The 19,323-nt window shown below is 44.0% G+C and overlaps 1 protein-coding gene across 1 annotated transcript in view; it reads left to right on the forward strand.

Moving 5' to 3' along the window:
* Positions 1–2,781: 2,781 nt before the first annotated feature.
* The window catches only part of TGM2 (transglutaminase 2), an 80,216-nt gene continuing 63,674 nt past the window's right edge, over positions 2,782–19,323 (forward strand). Inside the window, exon 1 of the mRNA XM_040330564.1 lies at positions 2,782–2,858. Coding sequence (XP_040186498.1) covers positions 2,849–2,858 — 10 coding nt within the window. The 5' untranslated portion in view covers positions 2,782–2,848. The remainder of the gene's footprint in view (positions 2,859–19,323) is intronic.

Here is a 19,323-nt window from a genome sequence, read left to right on the forward strand (position 1 = left end):
TATTTTCCTCAGTTTAGGCAGATATATATTCTTCTACCTATTTTTGGTAAAAAAATAAGTGTATATTGATTGGTTTGCGTAAAAGTAAAAGCGTCTACAAAATATTTTTATGGCATTGTTATTATTATTATTATTTTTTACTAGTAATGGCGGCGATTTTGACTGGGACTGCGATATTGCGATGGACAAATTGGACACTTTTGACACATTTTTGGGACCATTCACATTTTTACAGCCATTAGTGCTATAAAAAATGCACTGATTACTGTGTAAATGTCACTGGAGAGAAAACTTTAAACACTAGGGGGCGATCAAGGGGTTAACTGTGTTCCCTCAGCGTGTTCTAATTGTAGGGGGATGGGACTGACTAATGCCCGGTACACACGATCCGATTATCGGACGAATGATCGTCCGTTTTTTTTTTGTATGCTAATCTCACGTCGAATCTGATGGTTTTACTAAAGTCACGAATAAAAAATCGGAAGTGATGTCACGTGTTGTATTGCATTTTCGAAAGACAGCTGTACTGATTAAACGAAAATGGAATGAACGGAATGAACTGTCCTGATCGGCTCTCGGAAGCTCTGTACTAACGATCCGATTATCGTACGATCGTTTCGAAAGCGGCATTTTTCGTACGATTTTCGGATTGTGTGTACAGGGGTTAGGGGAAGAGAGAGATCGGTGTTCATACTTTGGATGTTGTACTTTCTAACATATGATCAGTCTCTTCTCCCCTAAGAGAACTAGGATCTGTGTGTTTACACACACAGATCCCGGTTCTCGCTCTGTCACGAGCGGTCGCGGGTGCCTGGCATGGCACTCACACCGGCTCCGGGGGGGCGAGCCAGCTACGCATACGCACCCCTAGTGGCCAAAAGGCGAAGTGACGTAAGGTAACGTCACGGAGACACCCACTGCTGGGCACTTAAAGAGGACATACATGTACGTGCTTGTGCTTGTGCCCAGCCGTGCCATTCTGCCAACGTATATCTGCAGGAGGCATAAAGTGGTTAAGAGGGAAGTTTCAGGAAAAAAAATTCCACAGCCCCGTGTATAACACGCAGGAACAGTTTACCCTCTATTTTCAGGGTAAAAAAGTGAGTGTTATACGCCAATAAATACAGTAATTGTCTTGTGTCTAAATTGGCCCTAGTATATGTATGAAAGTGAGTTAGACCCGGTTCACACTGGGGCGACTCGTCAGGCGACGCAGCCGCCTGACAAGTCGCGTCCCATTCTAGTGAATAGAACCGTTCTAATAGGAGCGACGCAAGTCGCTCCGACTTAGAAAAAGGTTCTTGTACGACTTTGGGGGCGACTCGGGGCGACTTGCATTGACTTCTATACAGAAGTAATTTTGCAAGTCGCCTTGGAAGTCGTCTTCAGGTCGCCTGGCCGAGTCGCCCCCGAAGTCGTGCCGCCCCTGTGTGAACCGGCTCTTAGGGACCTTAGATTGGAAGCTCCTTGAGGGCAGGTGTGAATGTACAATATATATGCAAAGCGCTGCGTAAATTGACGGCGCTTTAGAAGTACCTGAAATAAAAAAATATATATATCATACTTACCTTCCGCTGTGCAGTGGTTCCCTTGGTGGCACTGGTGGCTCCTCCTCTTCTCGAGTGCCCCGTCAGAGAAGCGATCTCCTTCGGGACACCCATGAGGGCGCGCTCTCGAGTCTGCTGCTGAGTCTATTGACACAGACAGCAGGACTCGGCCCCCGCCCCCTGAGTCATTGGATTTGATTGACAGCAGTGGGAGCCAATTGCTGCGCTGTTATCAATCTATCCAATCGGGACACGAGACACCGTGACACGAGGCCAGTCACTTCACTGGGTGTAGGGAAGGGTCAATACCTGTTACCGATGCATCAAAATGCATGTTCTATGTTTTGATGTGCTACCGTATTTCCCAATGCACTAAAATGCAAAAAATAAATAAACATTTTAAATATATATATATATATATATATATATATATATATATATATATATATATATATATATATATTTACTTTTTTGGGCTGTTAGTTTTTGTTGAACACACATCCTTTTTCTTTCTATCATGTTGCTAAATACACCCAACATCTCCAGTGTGACACAATCCATATTCTAGAGCAGGGGTCTCCAAACTTTTCAAACAAAGAGCCACTTTATTGTCCTTCAGACTTTAGGAGGGCCGGATTGTGGCCAGCAGGGGCAGGAAATGTCACGGGCATCCAGCATCAGTGAGAATAAATATGGCCTCAGGTTTGGTGGTCAATAGGAGGAGAAGTATTCCCCTTATTAGTAAGTGGGATAGTATCCCATTATTGGGATCATTGGAATATATAGTGCTCCAGAGGGAGGAATAGTGCCTCTTATCAGTGGGAGGAATTTTGCCCCAAGGGCCAGATAAAGGCTAGCAAAGGGCCACATCTGGCCCTCGGGCCACAGTTTGGAGACCCCTGTTCTAGAGGAGTGAGTTGTTACTTTTTAGTTACTTTGTGCTCCAGTGCTGTCAGTATCAGATCTCCCAGAACTTCCTGCCATCTATTCTATGAGATCTGTCATCTATGCAGAGTTATGTACACAGAGATTAGTGTATGAACAGATTGCATATCCCGGGGCGTAATCTTTACAGTCATTGACAATAATAATGCTGGGATTGTCTGCAGGCAATGAAGGAGTTAATAACCCCCCCCCCCCCCACCCCCCCTTGTAAAGTGTCACCCTGTCTGTGTGTGAGTAAAGTTCTCCCTACTGTCAGCCCCGCCCCCAGAGGTGTGTCCTGAGACTATAAAAAGTCTTTGCTAAAGTTAGGGAGTCATATATACAACTGGGAGTGAGGTCTGTGCAGGAGCTGGACCATGGCAGAAGGTACTGTGCCCATCATCACTGCGCCCTATGTGTGCCCTACAGACACCTAACTCTGCTCTACTAACTTCTACTAACTAAAACTTTTACTATGTTTGCTACATACATAACACCTTCTCTATACGTCATATTATATATGTCATGTACTCAGTGTTCTCAATATATAATATGCGCTATATACATAAGAAATGCTATATGTGTAATAAGTTCTCCTTACATACATGCCATATACACAATGATTTTCTATTCATAATATACAGTATACAGCGTACATAATAGATGTAATATGTGTAATATGCTCTCTATACATATAGCATTTATTATGTATATAGCGCATATTATGTATTGAGAACGTTGAGTATATGACATATATAATACGATGTATAGAGAACGGGTTATGTATGTAGCATTCACTATGTATAGAAAACATTGTGTATATAGCATGTAGTATATTTTATATAGAGAATATATTATGTATAGAGAGCATATTACACATCTATCATGTACGCTGTGTGTGTATATATATATATATATATATATATATATATATATATATATATATACACACTATTGTTTTCTATTCATAATATACAGTATACAGCATACATAATAGATGCTATATGCGTAGTATGCTCTCTATACATAATATATATATATATATATATATATATATATATATATATATATATATATATATATATATATATATATATATATATATATATATATATATATATATGACATACATACATATGTTTTCTATACATAGTAAATGTTACATACATAATACACTGTATGCTATATGCTATTTGCTATTTGCATAATATATTCTCTGTGCATGTATGCGCTACATACATAATATATGGCATATAATATGTTCTCTATACGTTATATATTCTATATACATCAATATATATGTTCTCTATACATACTTCTATGCTATATACATGATGTTTTCTATACATAATATATCTATATACGTAGTATGTTCTCTATACATAACATATGTTATATACATAATCTGTTCCATATACATAATCTATACTATATACATTTATTCTAATTCTAAATACATTATCTATGCTATATACACAATATTTTTTCTATACATAGTATATTCTCTATACATAACATACGCTATATACAAAATAAGTTCCATATACATAATCCATGCTATATACATATATTGAGAATACATAATCTATGATTTGTACATTATATGTTCTCTATAAATTATTATCCTGGCTATACACTGTACATAAAATATTCTCTATACATAATATATATATATATATATATATATATATATATATATATGTATATGTGTGTGTTCCATATACCTCTGTGCTATATACACATGTTCTCTATACGTAATATACACTATATACATAATGTTCTCTAATATACAAAACATACACTATATCCATAACATGTTCCATATACATAATCTATGTTATATACATTATATGTTCTTTCTAAATAATTTTTGCTATATACTGTATATAATATATTCTCTATACATAATATACACTATATATAATATATTCCATATACATGATCTGTGCTATATACACATGTTCTCTATACATAATATATGAGACTTTTTATATATATATATATATATATATATATATATATATATATATATATATATTTTCTCTATACATAATATATGAGATATGTATGTATGTGTGTATATATATATATATATATATATCTATCTCTATCTCATATATTATGTATATGGAACATATTATATATAGTGTATAGAGAATATATTATATACAGTATATAGCAAAGATTATTTATAAAGAACATATAGGGGCAGATCCACAAACATTTGCGTGGGCGCAGCGTATGTGAGATACGCTACGCCGCTGTAACTTACTTTGCAAATCTTTGAATCCTGAAAGAATTTGCGCCGTAAGTTATGGCGGCGTAGTGTATCTCTCTCGGCGTAAGGGCGCGGAATTCAAATGCTGCGGGTAGGGGGTGTGTTTCATTTAAATGAAGCGCGTCCCCGCGCCGAACGAACTGCGCATGCCCCGTCCGTCAAAACTCCCAGGGTGCATTGCTCCAAATGACGTCGCAAGGACATCATTGTTTTCGACGTGAACGTAAATGGCGTCCAGCCCCATTCACGGACGACTTACGCAAAAGATGTAACATTTTCAAAATTAGACGCGGGAACGACGGCCATACTTAACATTGAGTACGCCACCAGATAGCAGCTTTAACTGTACGCCGGAAAAAGCCGAACGGAAACAACGTAAAAAAATGCGATGGCCGCTCGTACGTTCGTGGATCGTCGGAAATAGCTAATTTGCATACTCGACGCGGATTACGACGTGAACGCCACCTAGCGGACGCCGAAAAATTGCATCTAAGATCCGACGGCGTACGAAGACGTACGCCTGTCGGATCTAACACAGATGCCGTCGTATCTTGTTTTGGGGATACCAAAACAAAGATACGACGCGCAAAATTCAAAATTACGCGGCGTATCAAGAGATACGCCGCGTAATTTCTTTGAGGATCTGCCCCACTATGTATATAACATAAATGTTCCATTATGTGATCTGTGCTATATACACATGTACTCTATACACAATATGTTCCCTGTATATAATCTATGCTATATACATCACTAATAATAAGGCTGTCCTCTGTCCTCCTGACCTTCTGTTCTTCTAGGTCTGATGTATAGATCTGTAATAATAAAGTGTAACATTTGACTTCCCAATGCTTTCGCTATCGCTTCTAACTTTTCCCGAGCTGCGTGGCTTATTTTTTAGAGTACAGTAAAAGAAGTAGTGTGACCTTTCCTATGGAAACCTTTTAGATTTTGGTTGCTATGCAGCACAATTATGTTTTGGGTTTTTCTGGCTTTCTTTGCCTCTACACATGTCTTCTGATGGTAGGCGGCATAGCGGAGGTCTGCCAATACAAGCAAAGGTTTTGTGGGTGAAGTTTTGTCATTAGCGGACAGTAGAGGTCAGACTGGCGAGGGTGTGACTGTTGCCTTAAAGGGCCATTCACATTTAAGCACTCTATTGGGGAGCGTTATCGCACAAGCGTTAACTTGTGTTATGGCACACGCCAATGTGCGTTGCGTTAGGAATAGACTGCCAGTTCACCACAAAACATGAGAACTATTTTAAATTAGCAGCACAGGACAATGTAGAGTATGAGTTGTGGTGCACTGCGGTGCGTTGTGCCCTAATATGTAATGTGTTGGTGTTCCATTTGCAATGAATGGTACTGCAATGCACCACACATAGGGGCAGATCCACATAGAATTAGATCCGCGTAGCGTATCAGAGATACGCTACGCCGCCGTACCTTACCTGGCGGATCTTCGAATCCTCAAAGAATTTGCGCCTTAAGTTACGGCGGCGTAGTGTATTTCTGGCGGCGGAATTCAAATCGGCGGGTAGGGGGCGTGATTCATTTAAATGAAGCGCGTCCCCGCGCCGATTAAACTGCGCATGCTCCGTTTTAAAATTTGCCGCCGTGCTTTGCGCGAAATGACGTCACAAAATGACGTCGCAGACTCACGTCTTTTGAACTTAGACGTGAGTTACGTCCATCCCTATTCACGGACGACTTACGCAAAAAAAAAAAAATTCAAATTTCGACGCGGGAACGACGACCATACTTAACATGGCAAGTCTATCTATACGCCGCAAAATACCAGCTTTAACTATACGCCGGAAAAAGCCGACTACAGACGACGTTAGAAAATTTGAACGTACGACGTACGTTCGTGGATCGTCGTAAATGGCTAATTTGCATACCCGACGCGGAAAACAACGCAAACTCCGCCCAGCGGGCGCCAAAGTATTGCATCTAAGATCCGAAGGCGTACGAAGCCGTACGCCTGTCGGATCTTACCCAAATGCTGTCGTATCTTGGTTTGAGGATTCAAACTAAAGATACGACGCGGGAAATTTGAAAGTACGCCGGCGTATCAGTAGATACGCCGGCGTACTTGCTCTGTGGATCTGGCCCATAGAGTGCGTTATAGTGTGCATTGCCACCAGGCATATGAATGGGCTTGTAAAGTTTTTTTGCTCTAAATACATAAAAGTTTTTGTGTATTAAGCTTTATCATTAGAGGACAGTAGGAGGTTGGACTGGTGAGGAGGTAATAGTTGCCTTAAGTGTTTTGTTGAGACCCCTAATTAACACACGTAATGGCACGTGTTAACATGTATTCTTTTAGGTTGCCAATGCCACAGACAAGAAAATGTGCATGACCCATCCTTCAAAACACAGCCCACTGAATGCAATGTGGTGCACTGTAGTGCAATAAGTCTTGTGCTTCTCGGCTCTTCATTGGATAGATTGATAGCAGCAAACTCCCCTTTGTGTCACTGACCTGGAACAGGCATGCAGATTGGAAAGTCTCATTCGAATCTACATTTATTAACCGTGACAGTCAGACAACTAATGCCTCGTACACACGAAGGATAAAAAAAAACGATGGTTTTCCCGACGGAATTCCTCTCAAGCCTGCCTTGCATACACACAGTCACACAAGTCCTGTCAACCTTTGACTGGCAAGAACGCGGTGACGTAAAAGACAACGACGAGCCGACAAAATGAACTTTTATGCTTCCGAGCATGCGTCGAATTGTTTCCGAGCATACAAGTTTTGTTTCCGAGCATACAGGCGAACGGTTTTCCATCTAGGATTTTTTCCTGACGGGGAAAAAATAGATCCTGCTCTCATTTTTTTTTTCGGGTGGTTTTCCCATAGGAAAAACTGCGATGACGCATACACACGGTCGGAATTCCCGGCCAAAAGCTCTCATCGCAGTTTTTCCGACGGGGAAAACCGGTCGTGTGTACTAGGCATAAGATTTTCACAAGAATGGGGGATCAATGGCAGCCCCCATATCCTCGCAGTACAATGTTACCTTTAACCTCCCTGGCGGTATGATTCTGTCTGGAATTACGTACCAAAAGCGGTACAATTATTTTGCAAGGAAATTTGGCGTTTTATACTGTAGGCCTGTAATTTTTATAAATAACTCACTTAAATCTGACCAAGCAAGAGTCTTGTAGGCATCCCGGGTATGATTTTTTTTTTAAAACAAAATTATAAATTATAATATAATAAATAATTATAAATAATTATAACAAATAATAATATAATTATAATAAAAATTATTCAATAATGTAATCAACTCAAAATCACTGAAATTTGCTCAGTTGCAGAATTGTCGCTGTCATTACTTTTTTTTTTTATGACGAATTTCCCCACAAATCGCTATCGCACAATTCTGCAAGTGATTGTAATTTATTATCGCTGTTTTCTAGCTGATCTAAAACCATTTTTGACATAAAGGGACACTTTTGGACAATCTACAGTTTTCAGGCAGAAAGAACAGTTTTTATTATATAAAAGTACATGTAGGGCACTGGGCAGACCACTAGGGACAAGGGGGTGTGTGTATTTTTTACATACAGTACTGTAATCTATAAGATTACAGTATACTGTATGTAAAGTGTTTGTTTACTTTTTTGAATTTGGCGCCGTTCTCCGCTCCCGTGCGTTGTAACGTCGCAGGGAACGGAGATCGGCGGCACACGGGGACACTGTGAATCGAGCGAGGAGGTCCCGCTCGCTCACACAGCGGGGTGGCATCGCTGGATCCAGGGACAAGGTAAGTAACTTGCCTGTGGATCCAGCGAGAAGGTAAACCGCGCCGCTGCACACTCTGCACGTCCACCCCGAGCGTGACTCGGGGTTACCGATCCTAGCATAAAAAATCAACCCCGAGTCACGCTCGGGTTTACCGCCAAGGGGGTTAAAAATGCAGAGAAGACTTAGAATGTTATTTTGGTTTGCTGTGATGTCATAATAGTCTTTATGCAGATATATATTTTTTTGATTTGTGCAGTCGTGTTTGCCTTTATTATACTCTGCAACTGAAAATGTTATGTTTTAAATATCAATTTTAGTTATTTATGAAGTGCCAGTGCGACTCGCTGTGTTTCAGGAGGCTTTAATACAGCGAGTACCGGGGATCGGGGGGAAGGAAACATGTTATTGCAGTAACTCGTCTACATAGTGTCCCCCTTGGGGGGAACATGAGTAATAATTTCAATAAAGGCTCTTTGAAGCTCTTTAGAAAATAAACACTAGCAGATCTTTCCATTAAAATTCCATACACAGTGAATTCAGCCACAGCTCTGCCAGAGATGTACTCCTAGACCTATGTGAGAACAGAGATCACCGACAGGAAGGAATGTCAAAATTGTCCCACCAGATAAGACTTGGGACAAAGAAAGGACAGGGAACGTTTGGTGATGGGCATAGGTCAAGCTTGCCAGGGGACGGGTCACAGTTGGAATGTTGGAGAAGTCACAAGAAGCCTTTTGATGGCCAGCAAAGATCAATTTCAAGAGCTGTTTCAGTAGAACTCAGAGGACTTAATTAACTTTGCACATGTCTAAAATTAACGCCGGAACATGTGTCCACAGAGGGGGGCAGAGGTCTCTGTGCCCGGACTGTGGTCACTGCATGCTCCCAACACATTGACTGAGCTGTCAGTCTCTGGTAATGACCGGGAGCTGGTGGGACTGGTTCCTGATGATCAGCCTATCAGTGGGAATGTGATAGGGCCTAAAGACCCAGTTAAAGTGACACTGGCCTGGGCTGGAAGGGGTTAACCTGACATAAAGGGGAGCAGAAAATCTGACAAGTGATGGATTTCTATAAAAAGTTGTAAGATTTAGTAATGATGATGATTTCTAATGAGGGGGGGGGGCAGATTTACTAATGATGGGGGGGGGGGGGGTCACACCTATGTCTTTAACAAGGCATACAGTCAAAAAATATAAATATTGGGACACCAACACAATTCTAATCTTTATGGCTCTATACAAAACATATATACAAACTGTTGTAATTCCTACACTGTTCTCCTGATTTGGATGTAAATACCCTCAAATTAAAGCTGAAAGTCTGCAGTTAACCACTTAAGACCCGGACCATTATGCAGGTAAAGGACCTGGCCTCTTTTTGCGATTCGGCACTGCGTCGCTTTAACTGACAATTGCGCGATCGTGCGACGTGGCTCCCAAACAAAATTGGCATCCTTTTTTTTATTTTCCCACAAATAGAGCTTTCTTTTGGTGGTATTTGATCACCTCTGCATTTTTTTGTTTTTTGCACTATAAACAAAAATAGAGCGACAATTTTGAAAAATTTCCCTGGAGCAAAACAAAAGTGTCCCTGGAGCAAAACAAAAGTGTTAAGGGAACAAAACAAAAGTGTTAAGGGAACAAAACAAAAGTGTTAAGGGAACAAAACAAGTGTGTCCCGGGAGCAAAACAAAAGTGTCCCGGGAGCAAAACAAAAGTGTCCCTGGAGCAAAACACAAGTGTCCCTGGAGCAAAACACAAGTGTTAAGGGAGCAAAACAAAAGTGTCCAGGGAGCAAAACAAAAGTGTCCAGGGAGCAAAACAAAAGTGTCCCGGGAGCAAAACAAAAGTGTCCAGGGAGCAAAACAAAAGTGTCCCGGGAGCAAAACAAAAGTGTCCCGGGAGCAAAACAAAAGTGTCCCGGGAGCAAAACAAAAGTGTCCAGGGAGCAAAACAAGTGTCCAGGGAGCAAAACAAAAATGCCCCCGGAACAAAAGTGTCCCGGGAGCAAAACAAAAGTGTTAAGGGAGCAAAACAAAAGTGTTAAGGGAGCAAAACAAAAGTGTTAAGGGAGCAAAACAAAAGTGTCCCGGGAGCAAAACAAAAGTGTCCCGGGAGCAAAACAAAAGTGTCCCGGGAGCAAAACAAAAGTGTCCCGGGAGCAAAACACAAGTGTTAAGGGAGCAAAACACAAGTGTCCAGGGAGCAAAACACAAGTGTCCAGGAAGCAAAACACAAGTGTCCAGGAAGCAAAACACAAGTGTCCAGGGAGCAAAACACAAGTGTACAGGGAGCAAAACACAAGTGTCCAGGGAGCAAAACACAAGTGTCCAGGGAGCAAAACACAAGTGTCCCGGGAGCAAAACAAAAGTGTCCCGGGAGCAAAACAAAAGTGTCCCGGGAGCAAAACAAAAGTGTCCCGGGAGCAAAACAAAAGTGTCCCGGGAGCAAAACAAAAGTGTCCAGGGAGCAAAACAAGTGTCCAGGGAGCAAAACAAAAATGCCCCCGGAACAAAAGTGTCCCGGGAGCAAAACAAAAGTGTTAAGGGAGCAAAACAAAAGTGTTAAGGGAGCAAAACAAAAGTGTCCCGGGAGCAAAACAAAAATGTCCCGGGAGCGAAAGAAAAATGTCCCAGGAGCAAAACAAAAATGTCCAGGGAGCAAAACAAAAATGTCCCGGGACACTTTTGTTTTGCTCCCGGGACACTTTTGTTTTGCTCCCGGGACATTTTTGTTTTGCTCCCGGGACATTTTTGTTTTGCTCCCCGGATATTTTTGTTTTGCTCCCGGGACATTTTTGTTTTGCTCCCGAGACATTTTTGTTTTGCTCCCGGGACGCTTTTGATTTTTTTTTTTTCCTGTTTTCACCATGTGACCCTGTCAGTAACAACCTTCCTGTCCTTGGTGACAACACTCACTCAGCTTACTAGTGTATAGAGGAGCAGAGTTGTCATTCACCTAGGACAGAAGCTGTTTTATGACTACAGAACACCATAAAGGAGGTATTCTGCAGCCCATAAAGAATACCTGGAGCAGGAACAATGTAGCACAGGATGTTATCAGCTCTTAAGGTTTCTGGCAAGATTCACAGGAATTTTTGGCACTCTTTGAATAGATGTAATAAGATTCATTCTGTGCTATACAGAGCAAAGGGCACCAATGTTCATTGTTAGGGATTACATCCACCTTAAAGCTAAACACAATGGAGATTTGAATGACACAGGTGAATGTGGCTCTGTATTCATTAATACATTGGTAAATGTATTTGTTAAATGTAAGTACCTGAATGTGACCTGATATCAGCTGCTGTGCAACAGAGCTGGAGTGTGAAAGGAAGAAGCAGCACCCCGAGCCAATCAGTTCATGTGCTGACAGGAGGAGAAAGCAGAGTGATTGAGAGATGATCTGCGCCCCCCACCCCAAAGCACCTTGTCGTCATGTTGATGGGAACAAGGGCCTCTTCCCATTAACCCTGGCTTGTGGTTGTAGGGGTCTGCTGGCAGGGGGTTTATCAGAATCTGGAAGCCCCCAGATCCCTCCCCCCTCCCATGTGAATGAGTATGTGGTACATTGTACCCCTACCCATTCACCCCGAAAAAGTGTAGTCCCCGTCGTTGCTCCGTGTCTCCCTACTCCACTTCTTCTCCCTCCGCCGACCCGGTCTTCCTCTGACGCTGCCTCCCGCTGTTATGTCAGGTCCAGGGTCTGCAATTTCTTATATAGCTATGGGGCATGGCCATCCAGGGACATCACCCCCCCCCCCCTCCTGACCTGCCAGGCTGCATGCTTGGATAAGGCTCTGGTATAAACGTTTTATTTTTATTTTGGGGTTGCGATTCCCCTTCAAATCCGTATCAGACCCTTCAGTCTGGTATGGTCTTGGGAGAGGGGACCCCCAGGCGTGTTTTACTTTTTTTTTATTTTGGTGTGGGGTTTCCCCTTAAGATGCATACCGGACTAGAAGTCGGATCCCATTCATTGAAGTCCCATGGAAGTCGCAGGGCAACATTGGATCAGAAGTCATGCAGCTTGCGTGTCGGAACAGTGTGAACATTGCATCCGGATGAAGTCAGACTTGAAAGCTATCAGCAAAGCTCATGATTGGAGAGCACTAGCTCTGAGTAAGCAACAGGAGGTGTGTCAGAAGAACTCTACAGAGAGACCACTGCTTTCACACATTTATGCAATTCCGTTGGAGTCTATGGAGCCAAAATGCACTGTGCTATGTGTAAATAAGTCCCTGCACATTTAAAAAAAAAAACATGTGTGGAAACTGCATAAATGTGAACGTGACCAATAGAAACTAATATTGAACAGATTGTAGTGCGTTTCTGTAAACGCACTGCAACATGCATAGGTGTGAACCAGGCCTAAACCTTTAAACATAGCTCCCAACTGTCCCTGATTTCGAGGGACTGTCCCTGATTTGGAGCAATGTCTCTCTGTCCCTCATTCCTCCTCATTTGTCCCTCATTTTGGTCTGATCCATATAGTTGTATATAAAATGCACTTTTTATCTATCAAAAAGTGTTTCCCAGAGCTAAACCTTCCATCCAAATTCTAAATTGCTGCATTTGTAAATTCCAAAAGCCAATATAAAGGAATAGTAGTGGTTAAACAAAAGCACATTTTTGGGACCATTGTCATTTTCACAGCAACAAATGCATTGTTTACTATGAAAATGACAATTGCAGTTTGGGAGTTAACCACTAGGGGGCGCTGAAGGGGTTAAGTGTAACCTCATCTGTGTTTCTAACTGTAGGGGGGCGGGGCTGGACGTGTGACGTCATTGATCGTGTTTCCCTATATCAGGGAACACACGATCAATGACAGCGCCACAGTGAAGAACGGGGAAGCTGTGTTTACACACAGCTCTCCCCGTTCTTCAGCTCTGGGGACCGTTCGCGGGACTCCAGTTTCGGACCAGGTCGCGGGTGCGTGCCCGCGACCCACGGCTGGGCACTTAAAGAGGACGTACAGGTACGTGCATGTGCCCAGCCATGCCATTCTGCCGACGTATATCTGCAGGAGGCGGTCCTTAAGTGGTTAACCGGTTAAGCCCCGGACCATTATGCAGGTAAAGGACCAGGCCCCTTTTTGCGATTCTGCACTGCGTCGCTTCAACTGACAATTGCGTGGTCGTGCGACGTGGCTCCAAAACAAAATTGGCGTCCTTTTTTTCCCACAAATAGAGCTTTCTTTTGGTGGTATTTGATCACATCTGCGTTTTTTTTATTTTTTGCGCTATAAACAAAAAGCGACAATTTTGAAAAAAAAAAACAATATTTTTTACTTTTTGCTATAATAGATATCCCCAAAAAAGATATAAAAAAAAATGTTTTCCTTCAGTTTAGGCCTATACGTATTCTTCTACCTGTTTTTGATAAAAAAAATCGCAATAAGCGTTTATTAACCACTTAAGGACCGGACCAATATGCTGCCTAAAGACCCAAGGTGTTTTTACAGTTCGGGACTGCGTCGCTTTAACAGACAATTGCGCGGTCGTGCGACGTGGCTCCCAAACAAAATTGGCGTCCTTTTTTCCCCACAAATAGAGCTTCCTTTTGGTGGTATTTGATCACATCTGCGTTTTTTTCGTTTTTGCGCTATAAACAAAAATAGAGCGACAATTTTGAAAAAAATTCAATATTTTTGACTTTTTGCTATAATTAATATCCCCCAAAAACATATATACATTTTTTTTTCCTCAGTTTAGGCCGATACGTATTCTTCTACCTATTTTTGGTAAAAAAAATCGCAATAATCGTTTATCGGTTGGTTTAAGCAAAATTTATAGCGTTTACAAAATAGGGGATAGTTTTATTGCATTTTTTTTTTTTTTTTTTTTTTTTTTCGTGACTGCGACATTATGGCAGACACTTTGGACAATTTTGACACATTTTTGGGACCATTGTCATTTTGACAGCAAAAAATGCATTTAAATTGCATTGTTTATTGTGAAAATGACAGTTGCAGTTTGGGAGTTAACCACAGGGGGCGCTGTAACATTTAGGGTTCACTGTGTGTGTGTTTTCAACTGTAGGGGGGTGTGGCTGTAGGACCGACATCATCGATCGAGTCTCCCTATAAAAGGGATCACTCGATCAATGCGCCGCCATAGTGAAGCACGGGAAAGCCGTGTTTAGACACGGCTCTACCTGTTCTTCAGCGCCGGGGAGCGATCGCGACGGGGCGGCTATAAACGAATAGCCGCGCCGTCGTCCCGGATCGCTCCCCGAGGCTTACCCGCATGTACCAGGGGGGGGGGTCCCGATCGGACCCCCTACCCACGTCAAGCAGAGCACGTACAGGTACGTACATGTGCCTGTCCGTGCCATTCCGTAGGGGTTAAGTGTGATCTAATGTGTGTTTCTTACTGTGAGGGGGCGTGGCTGGACAAGTGACATCACTGATCGTCGCTCCCTATGACAGGGAACAGACGATCACTGACACTGCCGCAGAGAAAAACGGGGAAGGTGTGTTTACACTCGCCTCTCCCTGTTCTTCAGCTCCTGTGACCCGAACGCGGGACACCGGCGGCGATCGGGTCCCGCGGGCGCGGTCACGGAGCTTCGGACCGGGTCGCGAGTGCGCCACCGGCGGCACGCTCGCGACCCACGACTGGGCTCTTAAAGGGGTCGTACCTGTACGTCCACGTGCCCAGCCGTGCCATTCTGTCAACGTATATCGTCGTGCAGCGGTCCTTAAAGCGGTGGTTCACCCTAAAAAACAAGTTTCTACCATGCCATCCAGCATACTAGCGTGAGCTACAGTATGCCTTTATTTTATTTTTTTGCGCCGTACTCACAGTCTAATCCCTTAGTTAAGTTTCAGACTCCCCGCGGGGAATGGGCGTTCCTATGCAGAGGGAACATGATTGACGGCCGGCGCGTCACGCTTCTCGAAAATAGCCGGAGTAGGACTCTGCTCTTCACGGCGCTATACGGCGCCTGCGCACAGACTAGGAGCTGACTGCGCAGGCGCCGTGAAGAGCCAAGTCCTATTTCGGCTATTTTCGGGAAGCGTGACGCGCCATAGCCGGCCGTCAATCATGTTCCCCTCTGCATAGAAACGCCTGAAACTTAAAGTGGAGGTTCCCCCTAAAAAAAAATTCTAACAATACATTCAGAAGACTGATTACACTGCTGGTATGCTGATCTTTTTTTTTTTTTTTCGTACATACCTTGTTATCGCTGTTTCATCCCTCGGCTTCCGGGTATGATTCTTGCTGGACTGGGCGTTCCTAGTTGATTGACGTTCCTCCGACCGGCGCATACTGCGCGTCACGACTTTCCGACAGAAGCCGAACGTCATTGCGCAGGTGCCGTATAGAGTCGGCTCTATACGGCACCTGCGCAGCGACGTTCGTCAATCTACTAGGAACGCCCAGACTTGAAAGACTCATACCCGGAAACCGAGGGATGAAACGGCGATAACGAGGTATGTACGAAAAAACAAACAAAAAAAAAACAGCATACCCGCAGTGTAATCAGTCTTCTGAATGTATTGTTAGAATTTTTTTTTAGGGGGAACCTCCACTTTAACTAAGGGATTAAACAGTGAGTACGGCGCAAAAAAATAAAATAAAGGCATACTGTAGCTCGCGCTAGTATGCTGCATGGTAGTTTTTTTTGTTTTTTTTTAGGGTGAACCCCCGCTTTAAGTGGTTAAGGGGCGTGGCAAGGGGTGTGTCCTATGCCTGCATACTTCTGCTAATAGGTGTCCCTCATTCCCATCTCAAAAAGTTGGGAGGTATGCTTTAAACTGGAAGCAATATTAGGCTTTAAAGAGCATGGGTAAGGACCAGGGGTCAAGTCCTGGGGAAAAAAGTGTGGGAACTCCCACCCAAGATCCACTCCCCCACAAAAAAAAAATGATACGCTCATATGCATAATTACTACACTGCATGTTTTTTTTTTAAGCAAGTTCTTTCTAAATCCCGCGATAACTCGCGGCAGACTTCCGCAATGTCTCCTGGGAACAATGACAAAAGCTCCCCCCAGGAGACAATGCGGCATCGAGAAAGTGACAGAACACCCGCACACTACCTGATGAATCCATATACAGGAAGTGGCCAGTAACATAAAGGATTACTAAGGTTCGCCTGCCCCTGACAGTAACTCGAGCTGGGCATCGCCACTTAGTGAAGGATTGGCTCGGGCGCTCGGCTGCTCTCGGCTGCTCTAGTCCTGCAAAGGGAACTGAGTTCCTGCTGTGAAAAAAGTGCAGGATCTCCGTTCCCACGCGTTCCCGCAGGACTTGAGCCCTGGTAAGGACAGGGTTAACATCAGGCAGGGCAGGAAAGAGCTGGAGAGGACAGATACAGGAGGAGAGGCTGAAGCTGCTGAAAGAACAATGGCATAGTGTACATGGTGTAATGAGGAGTAGACTGCAGAGGTTGTCCCGTGTCTGCACTGTGCTCTCCTGACCAGCGATGACATATTGGAAAACTCGCATTACACTCACTAATCCCACCGCCGGCGTGCCAGTATGTGTACGTTCTGGGTGTGTACAGGAGCTGTGCCCACCACACCAAACCCTTCCTTACACTCAGACCCATTAACAAAACTATTTTTGTGTTCATGCATCCAATATTTAAAGTGCCAGTCAGTCCACACACACCGGATCTGTCAGCTTTTGGCAGACGATGAAGAGTGGAACAGCCAGACGGTTTCTTCTGCTTCTCGGGGACTCTATTGGGGAAATCTCTGCACTCGAGTTGCGCACATCTGCTGTGCTCATTAGGAGGAACCGACACCCTCCCTGTTGGGTTTTTCATTTGTTTTAAATTTATATAAAGGCGAATGTAACCGGCTGGAACAAGCGGGTGGGGGGTCGCCGAGGGACCCAAAACTTCCGGGAGGACTGGAATAAAGTCAGTAAATACAGTGCCTTCAAAAAGTATTCATACCCAAAAAGTATTCATACCCCTTGAAATTGTCCACATTTTGTCATGTGACAACCAAAAACGTACTGTATTTAGCTTGCTATAACGCGCCCCGGCGTATAGCACGCACCCCTTACTTACAGTTTGGATGCCCCTCGTCGGTGTCTTGCCCGTCGTCCATCGGCGGCCTCATCTGGTCCGGCGTCCTTCTGCGGCCATCGTGGTGTCCTCCCCGCTTCCCGCGCTGAGTTTGAACCACTGCGCCGGCATATACCGGGCACAGTACACTCGGGTATAGTCGGGCAGGCTCGGCTCCTCTCGCGTAAAGGACCTACAGGACGTGACCGCGAGAGGAGCCGAGCCTGCCCGACTATACCCGAGTGTACTGCGCTCTGTATATGCCGGCGCAGTGGTTCAAACTCAGCGCGGGTATCGGCGTATATCACGCACCCACGATTTTACCCTGATTTTCAGGGAAAAAAAGTGCGCGGTATACGGCGATAAATACGGTAAATGTATTTTATTGGGATTTTGTGTGATAGACCAAAACAAAGGGGCATATCAGAGCCAGTTCACACGTCTTTGGGGGCGACTCGGCAAGTCAATGAAAGTCGCCCCCAAAGTCGTACAAGAACCTTTTCCTGAGTCGGAGCGCCTTGAGTCGCGCCTATTAGAACGGTTCTATTGAATAGAGCGGAGCGCGAATTGAGTCTCCCCTGTGTGAACCGGCTCTAATTGTGATGTGGAAGGAAAATGAGAAATGGTTTCAAATTTTTACTTTTTTTGCAATCATGTAAAAAATGCGGAGTGCATTTGTATTCAGCCCCCCTGAGTCAATACTTTGTAGAACCTCCTTTCACTGCAATTACAGCTGCAAGTCTTTTTGGGGATGTCGCTACTAAGAATGGGCTCAGGTGTGTTCGCAACCGCACGTGCAGACACCCGCCAGGAAGCCGGCACTGCACAGCGCTAATCACAGGCAGTGACATTTCCCAATCTCTGCAGCCACGCAGCCACGCATCCGGAAAATGCCTCGCTGCTTGTGATAAGTGCTGTGCAGTGCCAACTTCCTGGCGGACTCTGCACGTGCAGTTCCGAACACGCCTGAGCCCATTCCTAGGACCCTTTCACACCGGGGCGGGAGGTGCGGTGGCGGTATAGCACCACTATTTTTAGCGGTGCTATACCGTTGGAATTGTGGCGGTATTCGGCCGCTAGCGGTGTGGTTTTAACCCCGGCTAGCGGCCCAATTTTTTTTAATACAGCCGGCAGAGGCACATTGCCAGCGGTATAGCTGCGGTTTCCCATTGATTTCAATGGGAATGAGCGGTTAACACACCGCTCCAAAGATGCTGCTAGCAGGACTTTTAGAGCGGTCCTGCTAGTGCACTGCTCCAGTGTGAAAGCCCTCGGGCAGTTTGCAGGCGCTATTTTTAGCGCAATAGCACCTGCAAACCGCCCCAGTGTGAAAGGGGTCTAAGTCTCTACCAGCTTTGCACATCTAGAGAATGACATTTCTGCCCATTCTTCTTTACAAAATAGCTCCAGCTCTGTCAGATTGGATGGAGAGCGTCTGTGAACAGCAATTTTCAAGTCTTGCCACAGATTCTCAATTGGATTTAGGTCTGGACTTTGACTGGGCCATTCTCACACATGAATGTGCTTTGATCTAAACACATTCCATTGTAGCTCTGGCTGTATGTTTAGGGTTGTTGTCTGGCCCAGATTTACTCCCTTTACCACCCCAAGGCCAGGTTCTTTAATGCTGCCCCCCCCCCCCCCCCACACACACACACACCATCACAAAAGGGGCTTCTGAATACTTTTTCAATTCACTGCATAACGGCTTCAACTCTTCTGGGAAGGCTGTCCACAAGGTTTAGGAGTGTGTCTATGGGAATGTTTGACCATTCTTCCAGAAGCGCC

The sequence above is a fragment of the Rana temporaria genome, chromosome 12, assembly GCF_905171775.1.
Source record: "Rana temporaria chromosome 12, aRanTem1.1, whole genome shotgun sequence".
Classification (NCBI taxonomy): domain Eukaryota; kingdom Metazoa; phylum Chordata; class Amphibia; order Anura; family Ranidae; genus Rana; species Rana temporaria.